General features: G+C 34.6%; 1 protein-coding gene across 3 annotated transcripts in view; it reads left to right on the plus strand.

Annotated features, from left to right (window-relative positions):
* The first annotated feature begins 2,459 nt into the window (after positions 1-2,459).
* LOC100161988 (homeobox protein cut) overlaps positions 2,460-22,129 on the plus strand; it is a 36,533-nt gene continuing 16,863 nt past the window's right edge. For 2 of the 3 annotated variants that reach the window (XM_008185043.3, XM_003244607.4), the window contains exons 1-3: positions 2,475-3,070; positions 5,547-5,736; positions 18,087-18,260. In XM_008185043.3, coding sequence (XP_008183265.1) covers positions 5,656-5,736; positions 18,087-18,260 — 255 coding nt within the window. In that variant the 5' untranslated portion in view covers positions 2,475-3,070; positions 5,547-5,655. Of the gene's footprint in view, positions 3,071-5,546; positions 5,737-18,086; positions 18,261-22,129 lie in introns of all 3 variants that reach the window. The other variant, XM_001948747.5, reaches the window with a different exon arrangement.

Raw genomic sequence — 22,129 nt, forward strand, 5'->3', positions numbered from 1 at the left:
TAATTATTTATACATATTTGAGTGTTTCGAGGGGATGTTGGCTACGTGTTACACGAAAAGTACGCGAAAAGTACGCTGCACAATAATTATTATTATTCTCGTATATGGAGTAATCAATAAAATTGTTATTTTAGTATTATAATTATTGTAAATACTAAATACACCTAGTATATAAAATTCACCACATGAGATTGTACATTGAATTATAACACTTAAATATATTAGGTGGGTACCGTTTTAATATTTCAGATCAATTTTCATACGAGATTCATATTACCTACACATAATTTAATATTAATCATATGTTGTGTATAATTACAGTTTTTTTTTTTTTATCAAACTGGTTGTCCTCGAAATAATATACGACACAATTATTATTTAATGATAAAAAAAATTCGATTTTATAAAAATATCAATGCACCTATATAATCAGTGTCTACACGTCATATTCCGCACGATGTATTTCAATGTAGGTAACTACTATCTATACCTATATTTTAATAAATTATCTCTTAATATGATCTAAACAGTTTATACTGTTATAAAAAATAATTGAGCTAAATAAATAAAGTAGTTTCAAACAGTTGGATGAAAAAGTGTGTATTATAAAACATAAAGTGGTGTATTTTTTTTTATATTCATGTTTATTTTCCTACTTAGGTATATTGTATTATATAGTTTTTAAAATATAATTAAAGTTTTTTATATTAGATTATAACAGTTTTTCTGCATTTGCTGCTAGTTGTTTTTATTTTTATGTGTATACCAACAATTAACACTTATGAAAAATATAAATAAATCCTACAAAATCGTTACAACGTTGCTATATTCGTGAAAAATCAGATGAGTGATGAAGGATGAGTATAATATTATAGTTCGTCTATTTTTTCTAAGTCAATGACTCTTCAGTCATGAAGTTTTATATTGTAAAATTTATAAAATTTATATTAAGGTTAATACTTGAAACTTATAATTTAAATGATAAACAAAATATGTATGGTATAAATATTATTGAGATTACTACTAAGTAATAAGTTCTTACCCTTTACATTTAAACCATATCAAAAAGTATGCGTCCTTAGTGAATTGTATATAAAGTTATTAGGTGAATTTATAATGTGTGGGTATATAATTTATCTGATTATATATTATAAAGTGACGTATATAGCCATATAGGTATATCTTAGGTACTTATATATATATTATCTAATGAGTAGTATACAATTTGTATTAAGATTTATTTCGATCAACTATTATACATGTGTACTGGACAAGGTGTGTATAGGTATAGTGTATACCTACACATGTCAATAAAATCGTCGAATATTATACAATTTAATAATTTTTTAAGCCGTCAGCAAGTCCGATTTGCATTAATTTTGCAAGAATAACAGATAATTAGTTTGGATAACGCAGTTTGTTCGTAGGATTCGTGTGAAACATGCAATGTAGGTACCTGCAGCAAGTATATAATATACATGTCATATAGTCTGAATTGTGGAATACCTACCGAAGCAGAGATGTAAATTTTCGTCAAAAACAAAAAAAAATGTCGGGACAAACCAGGACAATAACTCTAAAAAAATTTTGATCGCTCTCTTCTTCACGCGCGGATATCGAAAGGCCAAGGCTTAAAGGCTACATATTATGATCTAATTTTCGGGCGAATAAAATAAAATAAAGAAAAAAAATTTAAGCCGTGCCATGTAGTCGTACCTTATATATTTTGCCGGCACGGGCGGGTCGCAGGTGTGATGGGCGTTCGCGATCGGCTGCGGTGTATTGGCGGCGGTATCGGGAAAAAAAAAGAAAAGCGAAAACCGATCGGCGCGTCGAAGGGACGCACTTACGACCCGGCGCGCGCCGCCGCCGTGCGGTGTGCGCCCAAGTCGGCCGCCGGTCGCACACGTCGATTGGCCGCACCAATATCGTCCGTGCCCGGTGATTGATAATAATATACATAGGTAGGTATATATATATACGCACATGGAAAAACGTATCATACGATTCGCGTGCAACCCATATATAATATAGGAAGAGACGGACCGACGGGAAAGCGATGTGTATACATAAAATAGAAAACGTCAGTCACGGGTGGGGGGGTCGTAAAACGGGGGCTGCGGGGGAGAAGGAAAAAATAGAGAGAAAATAAAAAGGCGGACGGGCTGCGGTGGTGGAAAATCGGAAACGGAAAATAGGAAGAGAGAGGACACAGCGACCGTGTGACGACCGAGGAGAGGAGAGGAGAAAAAAATAAAAAGGAAGAAACAACGCGGAGCTATAATAGAGGGTAAAGGATTGTGCGCCGTGCGTCCGCCGTGGTCGTACAGCCGTCGACGTCGCCGACGCCGCCGCCGGCAGAGGGCAGGAGTGCACGGGGACCGCTCGCGCCGGAGATATCGTCGTCACCGCGCCGCCGCGCGTCGTCTCGTCGTCGGGCCCACCGGTATCCGCCGAGCGCCGTTCGCTCGCCAGTCGTCACTGATTGTACGCGCGGTGTCGACACGCGTGTGCTGTTCGTCGTCGTCGCCGGTTGTCGTCGTCGTCGTCGTTGTCGTGTGGTGTTTGTGTCTCGCCGTCGCCGCGTCTGCTGATCACATTGTCCGACGCCGCCGTCTTACACGCGAAAATAACACAATATAAAATTACTACCACATAATATTTTATCACTGTCCTATTATTATATTACCGCCGTCATTACCTATCATTGCCGTCGTCGGTCGTTATTGTTTTATCATTATCGTTTATTAAAAAAAAATCTAATTTTTTTTTTTTTATTTCATTTTTTTTTTTATTACGAAACACTCGTCGATTTTTGTGCGCCCGAAATACCCCCCCAAACAGTGTCGTACCCGTACAGAAAAACAAGTGCGGAAACATTTTTGCGATTGAAAAGTTTTTTGGGGTAATTTTCGAGAAGGAAATTTCTTATAACATTTTTTTTCTCCACTCCAAACATTCCAATTAGTATTTTTTTTTTTTTTTAATCACCCGCGAACCGGGTAGGCGATCTTGACCTGTCATACCCGGTGTTCCTGCTGCAGCAGTGCATTCGAGTGCGTTCGAAGAGGTGAGTCGTTATGATTATAAAATGCACATTTTTTATGATATATATTATATAAGTTATGCGTGGTGTAGGTGTATCACCTTTTAAAATGTTATCGTAGAATTTCAACCTGTTATTTTTTTTCACTTTCTGAGCAAAACAATTTTTACCCGAAAAATCACATTTCCGGTGACTACCTATGTAAGAAAAGTCAATTAATTCACTTCACGAAATTGTAAATTTTAAATTAATAAAAATATGCACATCTACGAATATTTTATTTTTTGCAACAATTAGGTCTGAAAAAATTGTTAACCCCGTATTATTTCCAAACATCTGCCAACAGGTTATAAAAATTAAATGTTTTATAAAATAAATACGATCAACTTGTGTAGCAATTTAAATTCGGTTTTAATTAATAGGAAATCAAAACTTTTAAGTATATATAAAATATACATAATTACGTATTTTTAATCTGAAATATTATAAAATTCACGCAAACTGATTCAGTTTCTATATCATATCGGGGAAAATAATAAACACGAACTACTATTTAAATTTTAAAAGTACTGTCATTTTTCTTTATTATTAATCATTATTGTTCGGATTAATGTATTATTTATACCTAACTTATATTTTTAGTAATTGCAAAATATTGTTATTATGTTGTAATTATATTTTTTATTCTGATAAAATTATTGTATTTTAACAATATTTAAAAATTATTATAGAACTTATTCAAAGATAATTTAAGATTACCTAAGATAATTTGTATACAACATTCATAATATTCAGTAAAATAAGTGAAAACAATAATATTCAATATTACTATGTATATTTTTTTAGTACATATGCCTAAAAATTATAACTTATTATTATTATACCTACTTATTTAATACATTATATAATATACCTACATATTATATTATATTATAATATATTTTCGGATTAATATATTTTATTTTTTGTTATTATTTGACCGAATTACAATATTATATTACTGATACATTAAATATTTTATCATAAATAATAATTAATATAATCAATCACAATGTTACATGTGTTTACATCATCACTTGGTTAAAACGTTTTGTAATACCTAAATAATAGAGAAACAATGATTATTGAATTTACTTTGAATTAATGGCAAAACAAATTGGTTAGGCACTACAACAAGAACAACAACGATTAAATATTTTTTAATTTTATCAAATTTTTAGTCCTGAGTATCAATATATTTTCATGATCAATATTTGAATTTTTAATTTCGATTAACTGAATATATCGCTTTCTACGAAAAATAAACAATAATAAAAACATTGTGTCTATTGTTTGGCGTCAGGTGTTTTGTTTTAACGCTTATAATATTTTGATAGCCTACTTATTGAATTCCAAAGCTTCCAAACAAAAATATAAATACAACAAATATTCCCAACAATAGTCCTGATCGTAGAATAATTAAAAACAATAAAACTGCAGGGATAAGCCGCTTAATAGTGTTATCGGCATCACCCATTCGACGTGCGTGCGTCAGACTGTACATTTACTATGATAATATTCATTTTGGAATTTATTGCAAAAAAAAAAAATTGGTTTCTACCTTAAACTGATTATACCCGCATAATACTATAACGATAAACACGTTCAATATACTGTAATTAAACATGATCAGAATAAATTGCCAATTGAGGTTATTAATTGTCAATTCGTTTTTTTATATGTAAATATTTATAGATACCTATACACAATTTATTTATACATATATTTTGACAGCTATAATTAAACGACAATAATTACCAAAGTAGAATAACAATTACATTAATTGAGCATAGAATTACGCAATAAAAATGTGTTTAATCACATTGGGTATGGAAATTACAAATTTGGAGGACGAATTAAACAAGTACGTTTAATAATATTATTATTTCCAACTCTATTCGATTTTAGAAAATATATAGATAGATGCGACAATTATAGCTTGTTCATTGTTAAAATGCTCATTACTACTTGTGCACGATCCATATTTTTTTTTGACGTTCAACAAGTTCCTACGCAATTTATTAATTATGACGATTATTTTTACACCACAAAATGATTTTCAAAAAAGCTTAAATGACTAATATAAAATATACGCTTCAAAAAAAATAATGTGTTTCACCAATATTTTGTCTGTCACACATTATATTTTATAATTAAAACATAATTTTCATTTATCTGATTTTATAAATTGTACTACCTAATCATTGTATCGTATTTGATATTTTGAAATATTTTTTATCATACCAAGCAAAAATTGATTGCATGAATTCCGAATTGTTTTGAACGACAATGATATGTAGGTACGTAAACGAGAAAAATATTTAAGAAACAGTCTTGTTAGGCGTTTTGTGTATGCAATCTAAGTGCTCGTACGCCTTTAACTTTATTAAAAACCGTGTTTTCATTTTTAGACTTGTTCCGTAAAAGTATTATAAAAACAATATTTATTTATGTGTTTCAGATGATAGACCAGACATCGTACACATTTTTCACTTGTTAATTCCTGTCGAAAAAAGCTGCTTATACGATAATTATTGTGTATTTCACATTAATTATGCGTAACACGTGATATGGATGTCCAGGCTATGCAGTCTATGGATTGGCTCTTTAAAAAGGAACGTATCTATCTACTGGCTCAATTTTGGCAACAGGTAAATACTAAAACAGAAGATAAAGAAACCAAAATTTTTTTAACATAAGGTGCACGTCACATTGTTTTAACGACGAGGGTTAAATGGAAGAGGAAAAAAAAAGAGTAGAAAAGAAAACCGTTGGCACAGAAACATCGGCAGACGTTACGTCCCAGTTGTATGTGGTTTGCCGGCCGCAGGGATAGGGAGGGCAAAGGGGCAGGGCCAAACGGCTCTTTAACGCACGGCCAAACATTATAAAATCGTTCGCACTTTATTGTTATTCGATGTATTTATGAAAGACATTCAAAACATCAATAAATTCCGTGTCCAGCGATATCACCGTTATATCTATCTATAAACATCAAATTATAACCAATCTCCTGAGCAATGCAATAAATTCCTGTCATCTCAGACGCTTTGTATAATTTGAATTTTCAAAACATTTTGCAGTTATTGTATTCTTCCTGCAGAGTGTAAAAATAATATATAATAATATTGTAGTTGAAGCTCAAAACATTTGACATTTTTAGTATTTATTTTGAATATCAATCTGCAAATCAGTTATTTGTGTATGCAAACCATATTAAAAGTTCAATTTTATCAGTACCTATATCCAAGTTTATATAATAAAATAAACAAAAACCCACGAAAATTAAATACGTCATGTCACGCACATACCGTGCGAATATTGCAAAAAATCGTCGTGCGGTAGGAACCCACTTGGAACTTCAATAACTTTCGAAGCCAATATATTATTATTTATTTTATGGTATTATTAATTAGGAAAAACTTCCGATTGTTGTCTGAAACCTCTGCGTAGATATTTTGAAACGCCTCTGTGTGACTTTCAAATTGAACACGTCCATATAAGTATTCAAAACACGTATAATAACATTTATCATTGCGACGACCGTTTAGTGTTGTTCGACTTTAATATATTAAATAGAGAAGGACCGTTGCACGTCTAAAATTATGACGGTGGCCGCAAGAAGCAGGATAGGGCATCGGGTGTCGATTAACGGTGGCGCGGTCCGAAATAGAATTTTACTTAAACGCCGTACAGCAGCCGTCGGCGGGGGGAGATTTAGAGCGCATTACGATAATATGTATAATTAACGGGGTGACGTCTCGAAAAAAATATTCATTAAACATATTTATTGTGTCCGTATCGCTTTACGCACGTATCGCCTCGTAAAAATCTTATTTATATCTGTCGCATTTTTTTTTTCGATTTTGTAATAATTTTCAGTGGCGCTTTATATTTTATAATATCATATACGAGATATAAATACACCTCTATCCGTTCACGGTCTTTGCCCAGTGACAGTAGTGAATTTTATAATAATAATACGTCTCTTCCAATGCGCGCGTGTTTGCGTGTGTTTATAATGTTTGTGTACGTATGTTCGAACGTATAAATTATTAGTTTACAGAATTATTTGGCAACGTCTCACAATTGACAGCGTGTTTTAATTTTAGAATTTTAGCTCATTAAATAAATACACGCGCATACATAATATTATATACTACATGCGTACATAATGTACTCGTTGTTTATAATAAAATGTACCATTAGGTACAATACTGTATTGTGTTCAATATAAAACAACAAAAAACACTTTATTGTGAAGACCGTTTGCGAGACCGGCGAATGGAATAAACCCGCAGCGGTATCTGTTCGGGCGGCGTTTGCTCGGCGCTGGCACAAAGGTCGGGCGATAGATGGTAGCACAAGCGGTCGGTACACGTGCGGCGGTGGTTAAACCGCTATACCATTATTAATACTATACCGTTGTTGTCTTCGCCATCGTTTGGCGAGGATTTGTCGCACGATAATATTATAATAGCTGTAATGGTATGTAACATACGAGCACGTATGCCGAAGACGAAAATCGTTTTTTGTGTGACGAAGACCCTTCGTCCGCGATTCGGCGTCTGTAGGCGGGTTGGGGCGGACTTGATCATAATATCACAAGTGCCTACACATATATAGATGGGTGATGTATAGCATTATTATTGCGACGTCTTGTCAATTCAATCGGAACCAATAACACATAATATGGATAGTGCCGGGTGGGCTCGGACATCCTCCTCTGCAGCATCACCCTGCACTGCATAGATATTGGAACGGCGGGCGCGCGCTAAGTTTAGAAAAACGCGCGAGTGTCCTACGCTCGTTAGCGGCAACGACTTTCGGCGGCGGTGTCAAAAACATTCGATTTTTCTATAATGACGCCTATTCCCGGTCGGTCGGCCGGCGGAGTGTGTGTGTGTGTGTGTGTATGTGTGTGTATAATATGCGAGTGTGAGTGACACGCCGAAGAGACGAGCAGCGAAGAAAAGTGAAGGAAAAAAAATGTCGAAAATTTACGATTTTCTTGGCACCCGACTCGACACGAACGACACACGGGTTCATCGGTGACACTGTCGCGCCCGCGCGCTGACTTTTTTCTCAATAGATCGAAAATACACGTGTGTGCGTGTGTGTGTACGCGTCGGACAGACTTAAAGCACATATTAATAAACTCCCACCGTTATAATACGGGCAACTGTATATGACGACCACGATGACAGCCGTACTGAAATAGCACCGGGGTCCACCTCCACCCGCCCCCGCCGCAGCACCACCCTCGCCGTTTCGAGTGCCACCGCCGAACCACCCCCGCTCGTCGACCGGTCCGAGCGTATAACTCTCCCTGCCGCCGCCACCCCGCCGACGATGAGACGGTGCGCGGACGAAGAGGTGTCGTCAAACTAATGGCGTACACAGATTAAACACGTTTTAATGCGGTTTTTAATAATCGGTTTGTTTAGAGTGACACATCCGATCTATGCGGCGGCGGCGGATCCCTTTTGAAAACGATCCAAAACGGCTATTTCGGTATATACGACCATCACCGCCGTATATTATAATATTATCGTCGGTCGTCTCAACTATTATACGGCCGATGCGGCGGCGGCGGCGGCGGCGTAGACGACGGTCATCTGTGTTTTTATTATTCTTTCGTATATACATAAAATATGTATTGCGACGGCGTTTTCAATATAATGATATTATATTATTATACGGTCGCATATATTATTAGTTATTACCATACACATCGATACGTCATGTATATTTTATATTGTCGCGGATATTGCAATGATAATAATAATATTTTTGTTATTGCTACGTGTTTGGCAGAAAAAATTTCATCGGATTGGTTTTTTTTTTTTTTTTCGGGACTTTTGTCATCCATTATAATAATATTTTCGTCTCCCGAAGGGGGGTTAGTGAACCCGGACGAAAACCGGTTTCCCCGTCATTGATAAATCGGGTTACCTGACAATTGATTAATTTCGGATAAGCCACAATGCTGCGGCCGCCATTGGTATTTGCAATCACGACTTCGGTGATCTCTCCACGCCCGGGACCGTCCATTCTCCGCCGTCCATCCCGCACGAACGTACTTATCTTATGTACACCTATATAGTGAATAATATAGTAATAATTTTATAAAATTGAATGTAGGCATTACGATTTATATATAGTTCCTTATACGACATATATATATTCCATTTACCTATACGACAAAAAATCATGCACGCGACGCGTTTTTCCAGCATGCAGTTTTCACGAATATAGGTTTCAGTATTTTATTTTTTTATTATTTTTGCGGCCGCCGAAACAGCTTCAATCGATATAATATAATATTAGGTATGTATATATATAAACATAAACGTGATTAAAGGGATCGGGGGCTGGTGTATGTGTAATCTTCATCCATCCTCGGTGATTCTTTTCTTTTTTTACACGTTAATAATTGGATTACTCGGTAGAGGATATCTTATAATAAAATCTTTTTCCCCCAAGACTTTCTCCGGGGCCAATCTCGGGCCCTGTCATTTGGATAACAAACGACGTACCAAGAAATTTGCCTCTTCTTTTCCCATTTTTTTTATCCTTACCACCGTGGCGGCGCTACACGCCGATTCTAATTATACGGCTGGCAGAGCACCGGCAAAAGAAAAGCTTTTTTTCGAATACTTGTCTTGTTTTTCCCTCCGAACACACATCGTTTTCCCATAACTAATTACGTATATACAGCAGTACTGCCGTTCGACATGATTTTCGGTGCGGTTTTTATACATCATTTACCTGCAGTCATTTTTTTGTGACAAGCAATCGTTCGCAACAGATGTATTTCGGTATGCAAAAATCATATCACGCAATTTTCGGTATTACGCAATAATATTATATATGTTTCATTACTTATCGTTATTTCTTTACCAATTGATTTATATAATTTTTTTTATTATTCTGCACGACCGCACGTCCTATTAGGTAGAACTACACATTCAAGATAAATATTTTATAATAGGTACCTATTATATGAGTAGGTATAATGAGATCGATTTTTGAATTAGGTACGAACCGATATATAATATATATTTTGTATACGCTTTAAAATATGGTTTAATCATATTTGATATCTGAATTACGTATAGCTATATTATGCAAAAAAACATTTTTCTGTCAATTGATATTTTTTTAAATCTCGTATTTCAAAAAAAAAAAATCATTTCAATTTTCTTAAACGATAATATTATACAGTATGGAGGTATATAACTATCTATACTTATATGCATATATATACATGATATGATAATGAGTAATGACAGTATCATTATTGATAATGCACAAACTACGCGTAAGTATATTTCAATAGGCACTGATTATACAAATAATTCAATACGCAATAAATTGCATTTTATATATTACAAGTTGCTTACTGAGATTTATTTTCAAACGGATTTCTTCCACTTTGTGTTTTGTCCGTGATTCGTGTAATAAGCTGGTATAAGAAACTACGTATGAATATACATAAATATAATATATATATAGTGTATATACCTATAATTATGCGACGTTTGCGAAGAATTCAGTGTAAACACAAATCACTTATTCGAATTTTTTTTTATTCTTTTTGTTTTTTTTTTTTTTATAACGTTGAATGGTTTTATTAGTATACCCTGAATATGAAATCCGATATCCTCGTGTTAACGTGTCGGATTGTACGTAAACAAACACAATATAAATGTTAGGTTTTATTTTTTATGTATGCGCGCAAAACAAAAAAAAAAATAAAAAATCCGACCCTTTTCGGATGTATATATGCACTTCCGCCCCCGTCTTGTTGTTCTTGTGTGATTTGCATACGTGCCCGTGTCAAACATTTTTCTCCCCCTGCCGCGTGTAATGTGTTCTTTCGCAATTATTTTTTTCCGCCCCCTCAGCTCGTGCAGTGTAGTACGCACATAATGAGTCATTCTTGTTGTCCATTTTGTCTTCAATCCGCCGATAACGATCTGATCGATATACCAGCAACAGCAGCACCACCACCACCACCATCACCGCACTATAATACAACACCGTTGGCGCTGCAGAATGCGTCTGTAAAAAAAAATTAACATAAAATAAACCATATATACAAGCAGCCAGTATGTATAATAATACACAATAATAAAATATATTGTTTCAAAAGTCATTAAAATAAACAATTCTTAGTTCTTATATGAAATGTGTTGCATATTATTATACAGAACAACATATTATTTTATAATATTCAGAATCAGTATTTGTATAATATCATACCTATGTAAGAACAATAATAATAATATAATAGGTTATTTCAAAAACCGTATTTATAGGTATACGCGCGTTATATTATTGTTACATAATTAATATACGTAGCGTGTATATATACACTAAAAAACGTGATGTAGTTTATTATAGGTACACTGAAATCAAAAGTTTTGTAATTCCAACGACACATTAATAGTAATCTCACGAGTCGTGGCTATATTATGTTATTGAGATGTGTCATTAGACACGTTCTTATATATATATATTTGTTATTTTTTTTCTCCTTATAGTCTACTTTTGAGATAAAGCCGACAGTTTACAGACGCGAGTGAGTAGGCGTAAAAAAAGTGTGTTTTAGAAAATCTGCAACTCTTATGAGAATCGATCTATATAGTTTTTACCTATATAGGCGGCGTTCTTTCATCGTTATCGATGTATACGCAGAAAACAAGATAACATTGTACATGTATAAAAGCGCCTTATACCGCCTTAATTACTAGGAAACCACGAGGACTATAACACACACACACATATATTATAGAAAGTTTTTTTCTTGATTATTAAATCAAATAATAATTAAATATTTCATCAACACCTTTTTATCACAATAAACCCGCATCGTATTTATTATTTAATTAATCGTAAAAAAAGGTCAACGGTTTTATATGTAAATTTGTTTATGTATACAGTATGGTATAATATGGTGTCAACCGATCAACAATGGGACATCGGAAATCCAGGGGAGGAATAGGTTAGGCTGTTGTAGTCATCGCGTTGAATGTGCGCATACAGAGAGGGAAAGAGAGTGAGAGGATAGTATATAAACACATAAATAATATAAATGAGCATAATGGAACAAAAAAAAAAAAAAAGTACTAGCTAAGAAAATAATAATAACACAAAGCGATTTATGTTTATGAGGATGAAGTCTCAATTCGTCAGTGTCAAGACCGTATTTTCCTTTCTTTTTGAAAGCAGTCTCCTCCCACGAACGGGTTTTCTTCTGTTTGATCCGATTTATCACCTATACATACGGCACACACACACACCCGCGGTCGTATTATTGTTGTCATATTTTTCAAAACGATATGGCCCATTCACTGGTGAGCGCGCATGTGTGTGCGTGTCAGTGTAATATGTAAATGGACAGAAAAACAACGAGAGCCCGTGGGTATTTTTTTTTCTAGTGCGACCGGGGATGGCGAGTGGGTGTGTGGATGGGGGGAACCCACGCGTTGAAAACAAAAGGGTCCGGACTTGCCCTGCGGAAGTCAAACGCGCGCCGCCGACGTCGACACTCGATGGTTGCTCGGATGTAAAATAATAATTAGAAAATAAATATATCATACGTATAATATGATTTGTGTGTGTGTGTGTGTGTGTGTGTGTGTGTTTCATAATATATGCGTCTAATATGGTTACTGTATATATAAGCTGAGTAAATAATACTATTCCGATACTATTTATATTTTTGCTGGACGAATTCGACGATATAGTATATACTATATATATATTATATTGTATAAATTACAAGAAAATAATATAGTGTTCGCCGCCGCCGCCGCATTCGCAGGTGTTTTATTGAATATAATTAATTAATATACACATAATAGGTATAATATATAGCTGATACGTATCAACCATATGGGTTATAATGCGAGGGGAAAAAATCCAATGAGCTCTCCATATACGTACGTCAAAACTCAATATATATAATGCGTCGCTGATGCAGAGAACGAATGTATTATAATATGTTTCAATTTAAAAATTCGGCAACAAGGTAAAATGTGTAGTTTTTTTTTTCACCGTGTATATACATAGGTAGGGACCTCTATAAAATGCATATATTTTTACATAGGCATATATATTATTCAAACCCCGACTAAACGGAAAATACCGGTTTTTTTACTACGTTAATGAATATTAAGTATAGATATGGAAATGAAAAATAGTGGGTTGACTTTTTTATTTATTGTGTAGAGATATTTTTTTGAAGGGTGTTTGTCTTGTATGTGGCGAAAAAAAACCACCCTCCTCCGTGTGGTGTGTATACATTATGCACCTATATATGTGGGTTTGGCGTGAAAAACACAGGTTATATACGGTTTATTTTTTCTACATATTATACGCACTTCGAGGGGGATAAACCACGATTTTTATCCCGCGCACCCTAATGACTGGTAATGGAGCTAATATGTTTGAACGAATTCCGCGCGATTGGGGGAAGTTGTTTAGTTGTCGAGGAGTACCTAAATTCTTGTAAACTTTGATACATTCGGATTAACGCGCTCGTTATAAAATATAATATATAGATACGATAGGTTAACTTCTCGAAAACAGATACCAGTCCGACTAAATACCATATAATTATATATAAATTAAATTATATAAAATACGCATTGTAAAGTATTATTAATATATTTTTGTATATAGATTAGGTATTTAAAAAATATATATATTATTAGTATAATGCAATTGTATAAAGGGTTTATCAATACGTAGGTAGGTACATACATTATTTTTTTTTTACAAATAATATTTTATAAACTGCTTATTTGCATTGTGTGTACATTCAATATTGTTATCTTGTAAAACAGCCGTTGTAAAAATTATCGAGGGCCGGAAGCACTCTTATTAGCATATTACGACCCTGCAGCTATATTATACTCGCGGTGCACGTATACGTATAGGTTATATATTATCATAGAACATAATAATGATATTATATATTATAATAGACCGAATACGAATAAATTTTTTCGTTCTTTTTGTCTTAAGTGTATATAGTTACGCCTAATTTGTCAAAACGAACATGCATAATATACAAACTATACACGTATAATATATTATTGTATATGTACGAATAGTTAGTTAACATTAACTATACAGTACATTATTATTTTTAATAAATGCGCGAACGGGAACAATGCGGGGAATTCTGAAAATGTTTTCAATGTTGCGATGCCGATGATGGATCCGGTACGTTATAATTAATAATAATAACTTGTAACGCGCGGTACAAATAATTATCAAAACAATCAACAAGTACATTTTTAAAGAAATCTAATTATAAAGAAAAACGTCGGAATATAAAATATGTATTCAAAAATATTAATTACTATCTATATATAATAAAATATTATACGGATATAACAAAAAAAAAAAAAAATAGTTAATAATAATAATAATAATAATTATGTATACCTACTGTATAATACGTATAAAAATATCCAAACTCGACTCTATTAGGTACCTATATATCTATATGTATCTACGTACATATTAATACACACATATATATATATATATAGGTATATATATATAACGTAATAATTATATATTATATACCTACAGACAATACGCGGACGGACGGAATCGTTCGAGACATACATCCGTCGTCGAATCGATGAGAACTTAATAATAATAATGATGATAATTATGATGATGATGATGATGATGATGATGATGATGATGATGATATAATATTATTCGGCGGCGCGTTGTCCGCACCGTCGAGGAGCGGTCGCTCTCGTATTATTATTATTGCGAGGACGCCGCCGTCGGGTGGTGCACGCCCGCGGTGGTTGGGAGGGGGCGGGTATACGATTTCCAGACGTCCGAATATCACGGACCGCACGTCGTACCATTATAAATATATTATCGTACGCCGATACAGGTACCTACATAAACCTATATATATATATATGTTGTTATAGACGTATGCATATTATACTATAATATTTAACCGTATATACCGCGGTGTATATGATATTACATGTATATTATAATGCGTACCCGCGCCGTGGCATTTAATATAAACGTACGTATAATGTGTATAGATAGGTACTATTATTATTACGTTATAGTTCACGATCGGCCACGGTGGTGTGCAGTCGGCGGCGGAGGTGGTGGGCGTGACTGCGCGGACGACTGTCGGAAGAGAGACGAAAAACGAAAAACGGAAAAAAAGAAAAACAATAAAAAAAAAAAAAACCCCCGACAACAAAGGCGACGGCGGGACGGAGAGATACGATACGGAATGAAAACCGTACCCGACGCCTATAATATTACGGAGCATATCTACCTACATAATATTATATTATAAGTATAGTATACGTCACATCTACATACGGGTTTATATGCCAGCAAACGTGCGTGCGTGCGGCCACAGCAGCAGCAGCAGCAGTCGTCGTACAGTAATAACTAATAATACTAATAATAATAATATAATATAATATATGATTGTACTATTATAATATTATTATGATCGAGTTTATACACGCGGCGGGACGCGATTCTACGCGCGAACAAACGGCGTCGGTGGCGTTGCAGTCGTGTTGTAGTGGTGGCGAGCGGAAAAGAACGAGAAGAGAATAAAAAAGGAAAAAAAAAAAAGTAAAAGAAATAAAACGCCGCCGCCTCGCACCACACACACGCACGCCGCCGATCTATCGACGGGGCCGGTCCAATGGCGCGTGATACGGTCCAATAGTTCCACCTACTTTAAGACACCTCCCACCGGACTCTTTATATATATATATAAATACGTATACACAGAAGGTCGATTTATTGTTATTTTTATTCGATATTTTTCTTTTCACCGCTCCGTTGTCCGTTCCTATAATATAGTATTGTAATGTGTACCTCTACACTATAATATATTGTGTATTCGGACGTCCCTCCGCTCACCGCCGTGTACATGCGATGATGTGTTATATATATATAACACGTACACGCTCGATTGATATATTATTACCCCCTGGTGGCGGGTGGCGGGGGTATAGGTGGAGTCGATATTTTCGTAGCCATTTTCCAAACTCGGCAATTTTATTGTATTTATACACAGTATAATAAACACTGTTGATATATTTTATTGTTATTATATAATATATATAATATAATATCGAAGCGAACGCTGTGCTTCAGCAGTTCAGCAGAAGGTAAATTATATTTTATTTTATATAATACAAAAAATCGAAAAAAAAACACTGCAAAGCACTCTATATCTACCTAGGTTAACGCCGCGGCTGACTCGTAATTATACGTGTACCTATATTATACCGTCCGTCTGCAGTGGCGTGGTAAACACAAGTACTTATGTTAAAAATCTAAATATGAGCACTTGCCCAGAGCTTTTTTTTTTAAAAAAAATGGGGGGTGTTGAGACGTCTGTCATGTTATATTATTTTTACGTACATAATTATATAATTATAGGCTAATTCATAATATAGGCTGTATAGTTGTAGTGCGTTTGGTTTGTATATTATATTTAATATACGATAAAACTAATAAAATGCATATTATAAAATAAACATTTTGTTTTTTTACCATAATATTATACTAAAAATGTCACTCATCACGCCTCTGCAACGTGTACCGTATACTCGCGTTGCAGCGTAACTATTTATTATTTTATTGTATATATATTATAATGTGTAAATATTATTATTATTAAACTGTATGTGTCATATACTCATATATATATATATATTATATATTATGAGATAAAATGCTTTTTAAAAATCGGTGGGTTGGACGTACATTTTAACATTCTATAAGTTAAAATAGTATAATAGTAACCTACAAAAAATGTTTTAACTCTCCTGAAAGCTTCGAAAACGTTGCTTAGCCCCATATGCCGTGTATAACTACCGATATAGGGTCTACTGCTACAATAGTTTATAATATATTGCCTTGGCAGCTATCACATAATATAGTTTGCGTAATCATCAATTATTGTTGATGTTTAGTAGATATTAAAAATTAATAATTTGATTTTCAAGAGTAGGTAGGTACATATACCTACTTATACCCATACTTATGCAAAAATAATAAACGTCTGTTATATTATTATAAAAATATCACGAAATATCTTTATTACATGCAATCGCAGTATAGTATTATATATTATTTAGTATACGAATTACGTTAAAGTGGTTTCACGCTACAAATCGCACTCAAATGTTCTTTATAATATGTATATGTCTTATACCTATATACGCAAGTCTTCGGCTAAAAACAGAAGACGACGGAGCTCGTATATAATACTGTGTGCTACGTTCAAGCAACATTGTTATACAGAGAACAACTTTGGTCAATATAATATATATATAGGTATATTATAATTTATATAATATGCATGTATTATTATGTATAATAATGTCCGGAAACGGCATAAATATCGTCTTATTAAAATTGTTTTATTTTAATCATACGTACGGAATGTACGTACGCTATGTAGATATAATATATATAATATATGCGCGACCGGATTCGATCGATTCCGTGGCATAAGTGGATATAATAAAATATAATAAACGACGAGGAAGTTGTCTAGCAAATTGACCCGCGGACCATTATTTTCAATCACGCTCAATACTTAGAACCACATAGTGTGCTGTATTATATTAGGTATATAATATAATATATGAGGCTGAAAGATTATATTACTACGTTATTATTATTATTATTATTATTATTATTATTACGAGTGCCGTTATTACAATATTATACGGTCGACATGTATGTAGGTATATTATTGTATACCATCCATACGTGTCCATCTAATATTATATATAAAGACCGGATACCGGTGATTTTCTTTGGTCTTCTGTTGTAGTGCTCGAAGAGTGGAATTCGAATAATGATTTTAATGTACCTATATATCAAAATATTATGTGTACCTGTATTTATGTACCTACAGTTTTTGTTAACAATTTTTTTTTACCATTATCTTTTGCAGAGAGCTACTTTGGCGGAAAAAGAAGTGACTGCACTGAAGGAACAGTTGACCAACAACAAAGCACAAGACACGAACGTCATGACCATGGCCACGCCTCTGAGCAATCATGTTGAATCCACCGAGGATCAAAATAAAACACCCGCTGAACTTGAACTTTCGGCCAAAGAAAAAGAGGTAAGAATTTTTGAGTGAAAAAATATTATATCGGGCGGGATCGTATTCTAGTTATCCGAAATATATATAAGGATATATCTATTATATTCCTACGCACAGTGTCATAATAATAAATATATTTACGAATAATATATATATATAGGTAGGTACATACGGTGACGGTTTATTGCTCTGAATTACGTGCGAGCGTTTATTGCGCTCAATAAAAAAAAAATATATATACGATAATAACGTATATACAATAGACGACTTCCGGCATTTGCTCTCTTCGTGCCGTTTTTTTAATAATATTCAAACACTTCTTATTCAAATATTTGCCTGCCACCGCCGTACCGGATGATGTGTCTTACATATTATAATCTCGTATTTTATCACCTTTCAAACACCTCCATTTTTTTATTATTATATTATTTATAATTCTCTTTATTATTATACTATTATTTTTTTACGAATAAAGGCAACTCCCGGAAATTCCGCAGCAGCCGTTCCGTCGTTGTTGTTGTTGTTATTATTATTATATATTATTATAAACCTGAGTCTACATCTCCATGTTTTACATTATAGACGCGTAATATATAAAATGTCCACGGGACAAAATACATAACCACGCGTCCGTCTATACACGCTACACGATGACGGAATTTCAAACGCGATCGAGTGTGTGTGTTCGCCCGCGTTAGTGCGTATACCTCTATAATATGTATGTCTTATATAATAAATATATAGACCAATGGCGCCATCGAATCGGAAACAAGGTGCTCGGCGGTCTTGCAGGAGGGGTATATACACGGTATAATATAGTACATGGTAGTATGGTTGTATAGGCGGTTTGTGTGTGTGTGTCTACGAACGGGGAAAAAGGTAATGGTATAAATTTTCCACTTCTATCACGCAATTTCCTTCCGTTTCGCGTCCAATCACGCTATTACGTCGGACGCATAATAAGTCTTGTGTGTATATAATATACGGAGAACTTTGGGATTGATTTTATTACATCTGCATTTTCAACGTGTATATATAATACTGTGTTATATATTATTATTGTATGTATGTATATATATTATATATATACATATATTATATCGTCGTCGTTGCCGCCGCCGCCAGGGTCTGATATGATCGGGCGAGGCCCTTAAAAATCGAACCCGCTCGACCGGCACGACATGCACACACTACAGACTATAATATTATAATATACTGATCGTGGAACGTGTATATATATACCTATAAGTATATGTATATAAGAAATAAGTATTGTAAAACGACTATATATACACATAATATATATATTATACATAATACGGTTTACTGTGTTTATATATATATTTACACACGTATAATATGTATAATAAACGCGTGGTGGCGGCGGCGGTGATGAGGTCACGGAAATGCGAAGGACCGAATTCGTAGACGGAGCGAGCGCGGGGCAGAGTATATTTCCTCCCCCCTTCCCACCGCCCACGCTGGAGGCTCTTGTGTGCTATTAATGGCCACAGACACAACGCGCGCAATTTAGTGTTTTAATAATGTGCATATATATACACGTAGGTATATTATACATATATATATATTATATACATAGGTACCGACCAGCCGATCGTTTTATTACGTGAGCGCATTCTTCGGTCTTTTCATCGGTTGAAAATAATAATATTACTATCATGTGGTATATTAATGATATTTCCTTAATAATACACTTTGGCGAGTCGTAGCTATATATTCTTGTGTGTGAATATCGTATATATATATATATATAATATTTTATATTATATACCTAACAACAGATGCACGCTTGCACATCATTCTTGGATATGATAATAATATGCATTATAATAATATACGACATAGGGACCGCGGGTGTCCCGGAGTATCCACTGATATTCTACAACCACGGTACGTGCCTGTATGGCGATAATTGTATCCCAATCCCGATCGATATTATATTATTATCTACATAATAACAATATGTACATAAGTGCACGCCGTCCCACTCAAAGGCCGTATTATTTTTGTAACGTTGTTTATCGATTGGCAACATTAAGCTATAATATTGTATAAAGACACTTAAAACGTATAATATATATTAGTACATCGACTAAAATTCTTCGTTATACAGAATACCTATTATTATTATATACAATTGTTTGCTGATCGAAAAGTGGAAATGGGGCGCCGAGCGTCGGAGCCCTTTCACTCGATGTTTAAATGTTGTGCGTTTGTTTTTTAAGTGTTTAAACGCTCAAAGGGTTTTTCGTGCGCGGCCAAATTAGTTAAACGACTTCCCCACCACCGCCCCGTCGACGACAGGTGCGGGTGTTGCTATCGTCTCGCGTTGTTGTCACCGTCCATGCCGCGCCGCGCTCAAGCCACCCGCGGCCCACTCCTCGACTTGGTTGTTTTCCCATGTACATTACTCTATTTAAATCTATTCGGTCCACCGACTATGTTTCTAATTGTTAAAGGTATACAAAATAAGCACTGTATAATATGCCCGTAAAGGCACTACGAGAAAAAATTACAAATTGTCCCTTACAGGACGTCACGAAGACAGATCATAAACAAAATATGAAAAAAAATATGCTCGCGTCACTAATCTAATCCGATCTACTAACGCATCGTTTTAAATTTATTAGAACAAAAATGTCAATTTTGTCAACACACACATAGATACTATAATAATTATAGTTTAAAAGAGTATAATTTTGAAACTTTGAAAGGAACTTACAATACTGTTTGACACAACACGGGCTTCGTTAATCAGGTTTAATTTAACTACTTAGGTTAAGGCCATCAACTGATGTTAAATTAATTACAAGATGGTTTAACACCAGTTGATGGTAAAATTATAAGCGTTTGAACAGCGCCGCCATCCCTTTTATAATACATCATAAGTATTATTCATGCGTAGTTATTCTTTCGAAGTACCTATAGCTATATGAATATAGGTAGGTATAGGTATTTATTAATATTTTATTATAAACGGGCGTTACACGAACCCGATTCATTCTATTGGAATCAATGTAGACGTTAATCGCATAATTATGTTATTATATTAACATAATAAAGAAATAAAAGATAAGCTCGCAAGAAAAATTGTATATTGTTATACATTGTATAATAGTTAGTTTTTCTCTGTCGTATATATGATAAATACCATCATCGCCGGCCAAAATAGTCTGCACACAAATGTAAAGGTATACACACACACATACACACAAAATATACTCGTATAATTTATTAATTTAATAGCAGAGTACTACACACACACAACAAAACGACGATACACGATCCCCGCACTCGCCTCCTCCGCGTATATAGACAGACCCGTCCGACATCTATACTTTTGGTCTCTCCGCCGATGATTTTCTTCGCCGACGTTCGGTCTACAATGCATACACACACACTCACGCTCACAAACATATATAAACGCACATATGACGAGTGGTCGCCGAAGGGTAGAAAATGAGGGTTGATAGATGGGCACATAACGTGGTATAACGGCGTATTATATCTGTATATATATATATATAAATATATATTATATGAGTTCGGAACTTCGCATCATCCTCACGTCCGCTGTACCCAGTGCTCGCGCGCGCACACACACACACCACCTACCCGCCGACCGCGTTCCTCGTCCCCACATTCACATGCGAAAGGGGTAACTCCCACCTACGGGCAACTATTAAAACAATAGACGATTGACGCGGCCATCTTGATTTGAAGATATATCTCCGGGGTTCGGCATCTCATTCCCACACACACACACACACACACACACACACGTGGCCCGCACTTTAAAACGGGATTGAATTATTGATCAGCTCTCCCACCCTCGCCCGATCATACCCCGCGACCATTTCCCACCC

Source organism: Acyrthosiphon pisum, chromosome A1, assembly GCF_005508785.2.
Source record: "Acyrthosiphon pisum isolate AL4f chromosome A1, pea_aphid_22Mar2018_4r6ur, whole genome shotgun sequence".
Taxonomy (NCBI): Eukaryota; Metazoa; Arthropoda; class Insecta; order Hemiptera; family Aphididae; genus Acyrthosiphon; species Acyrthosiphon pisum.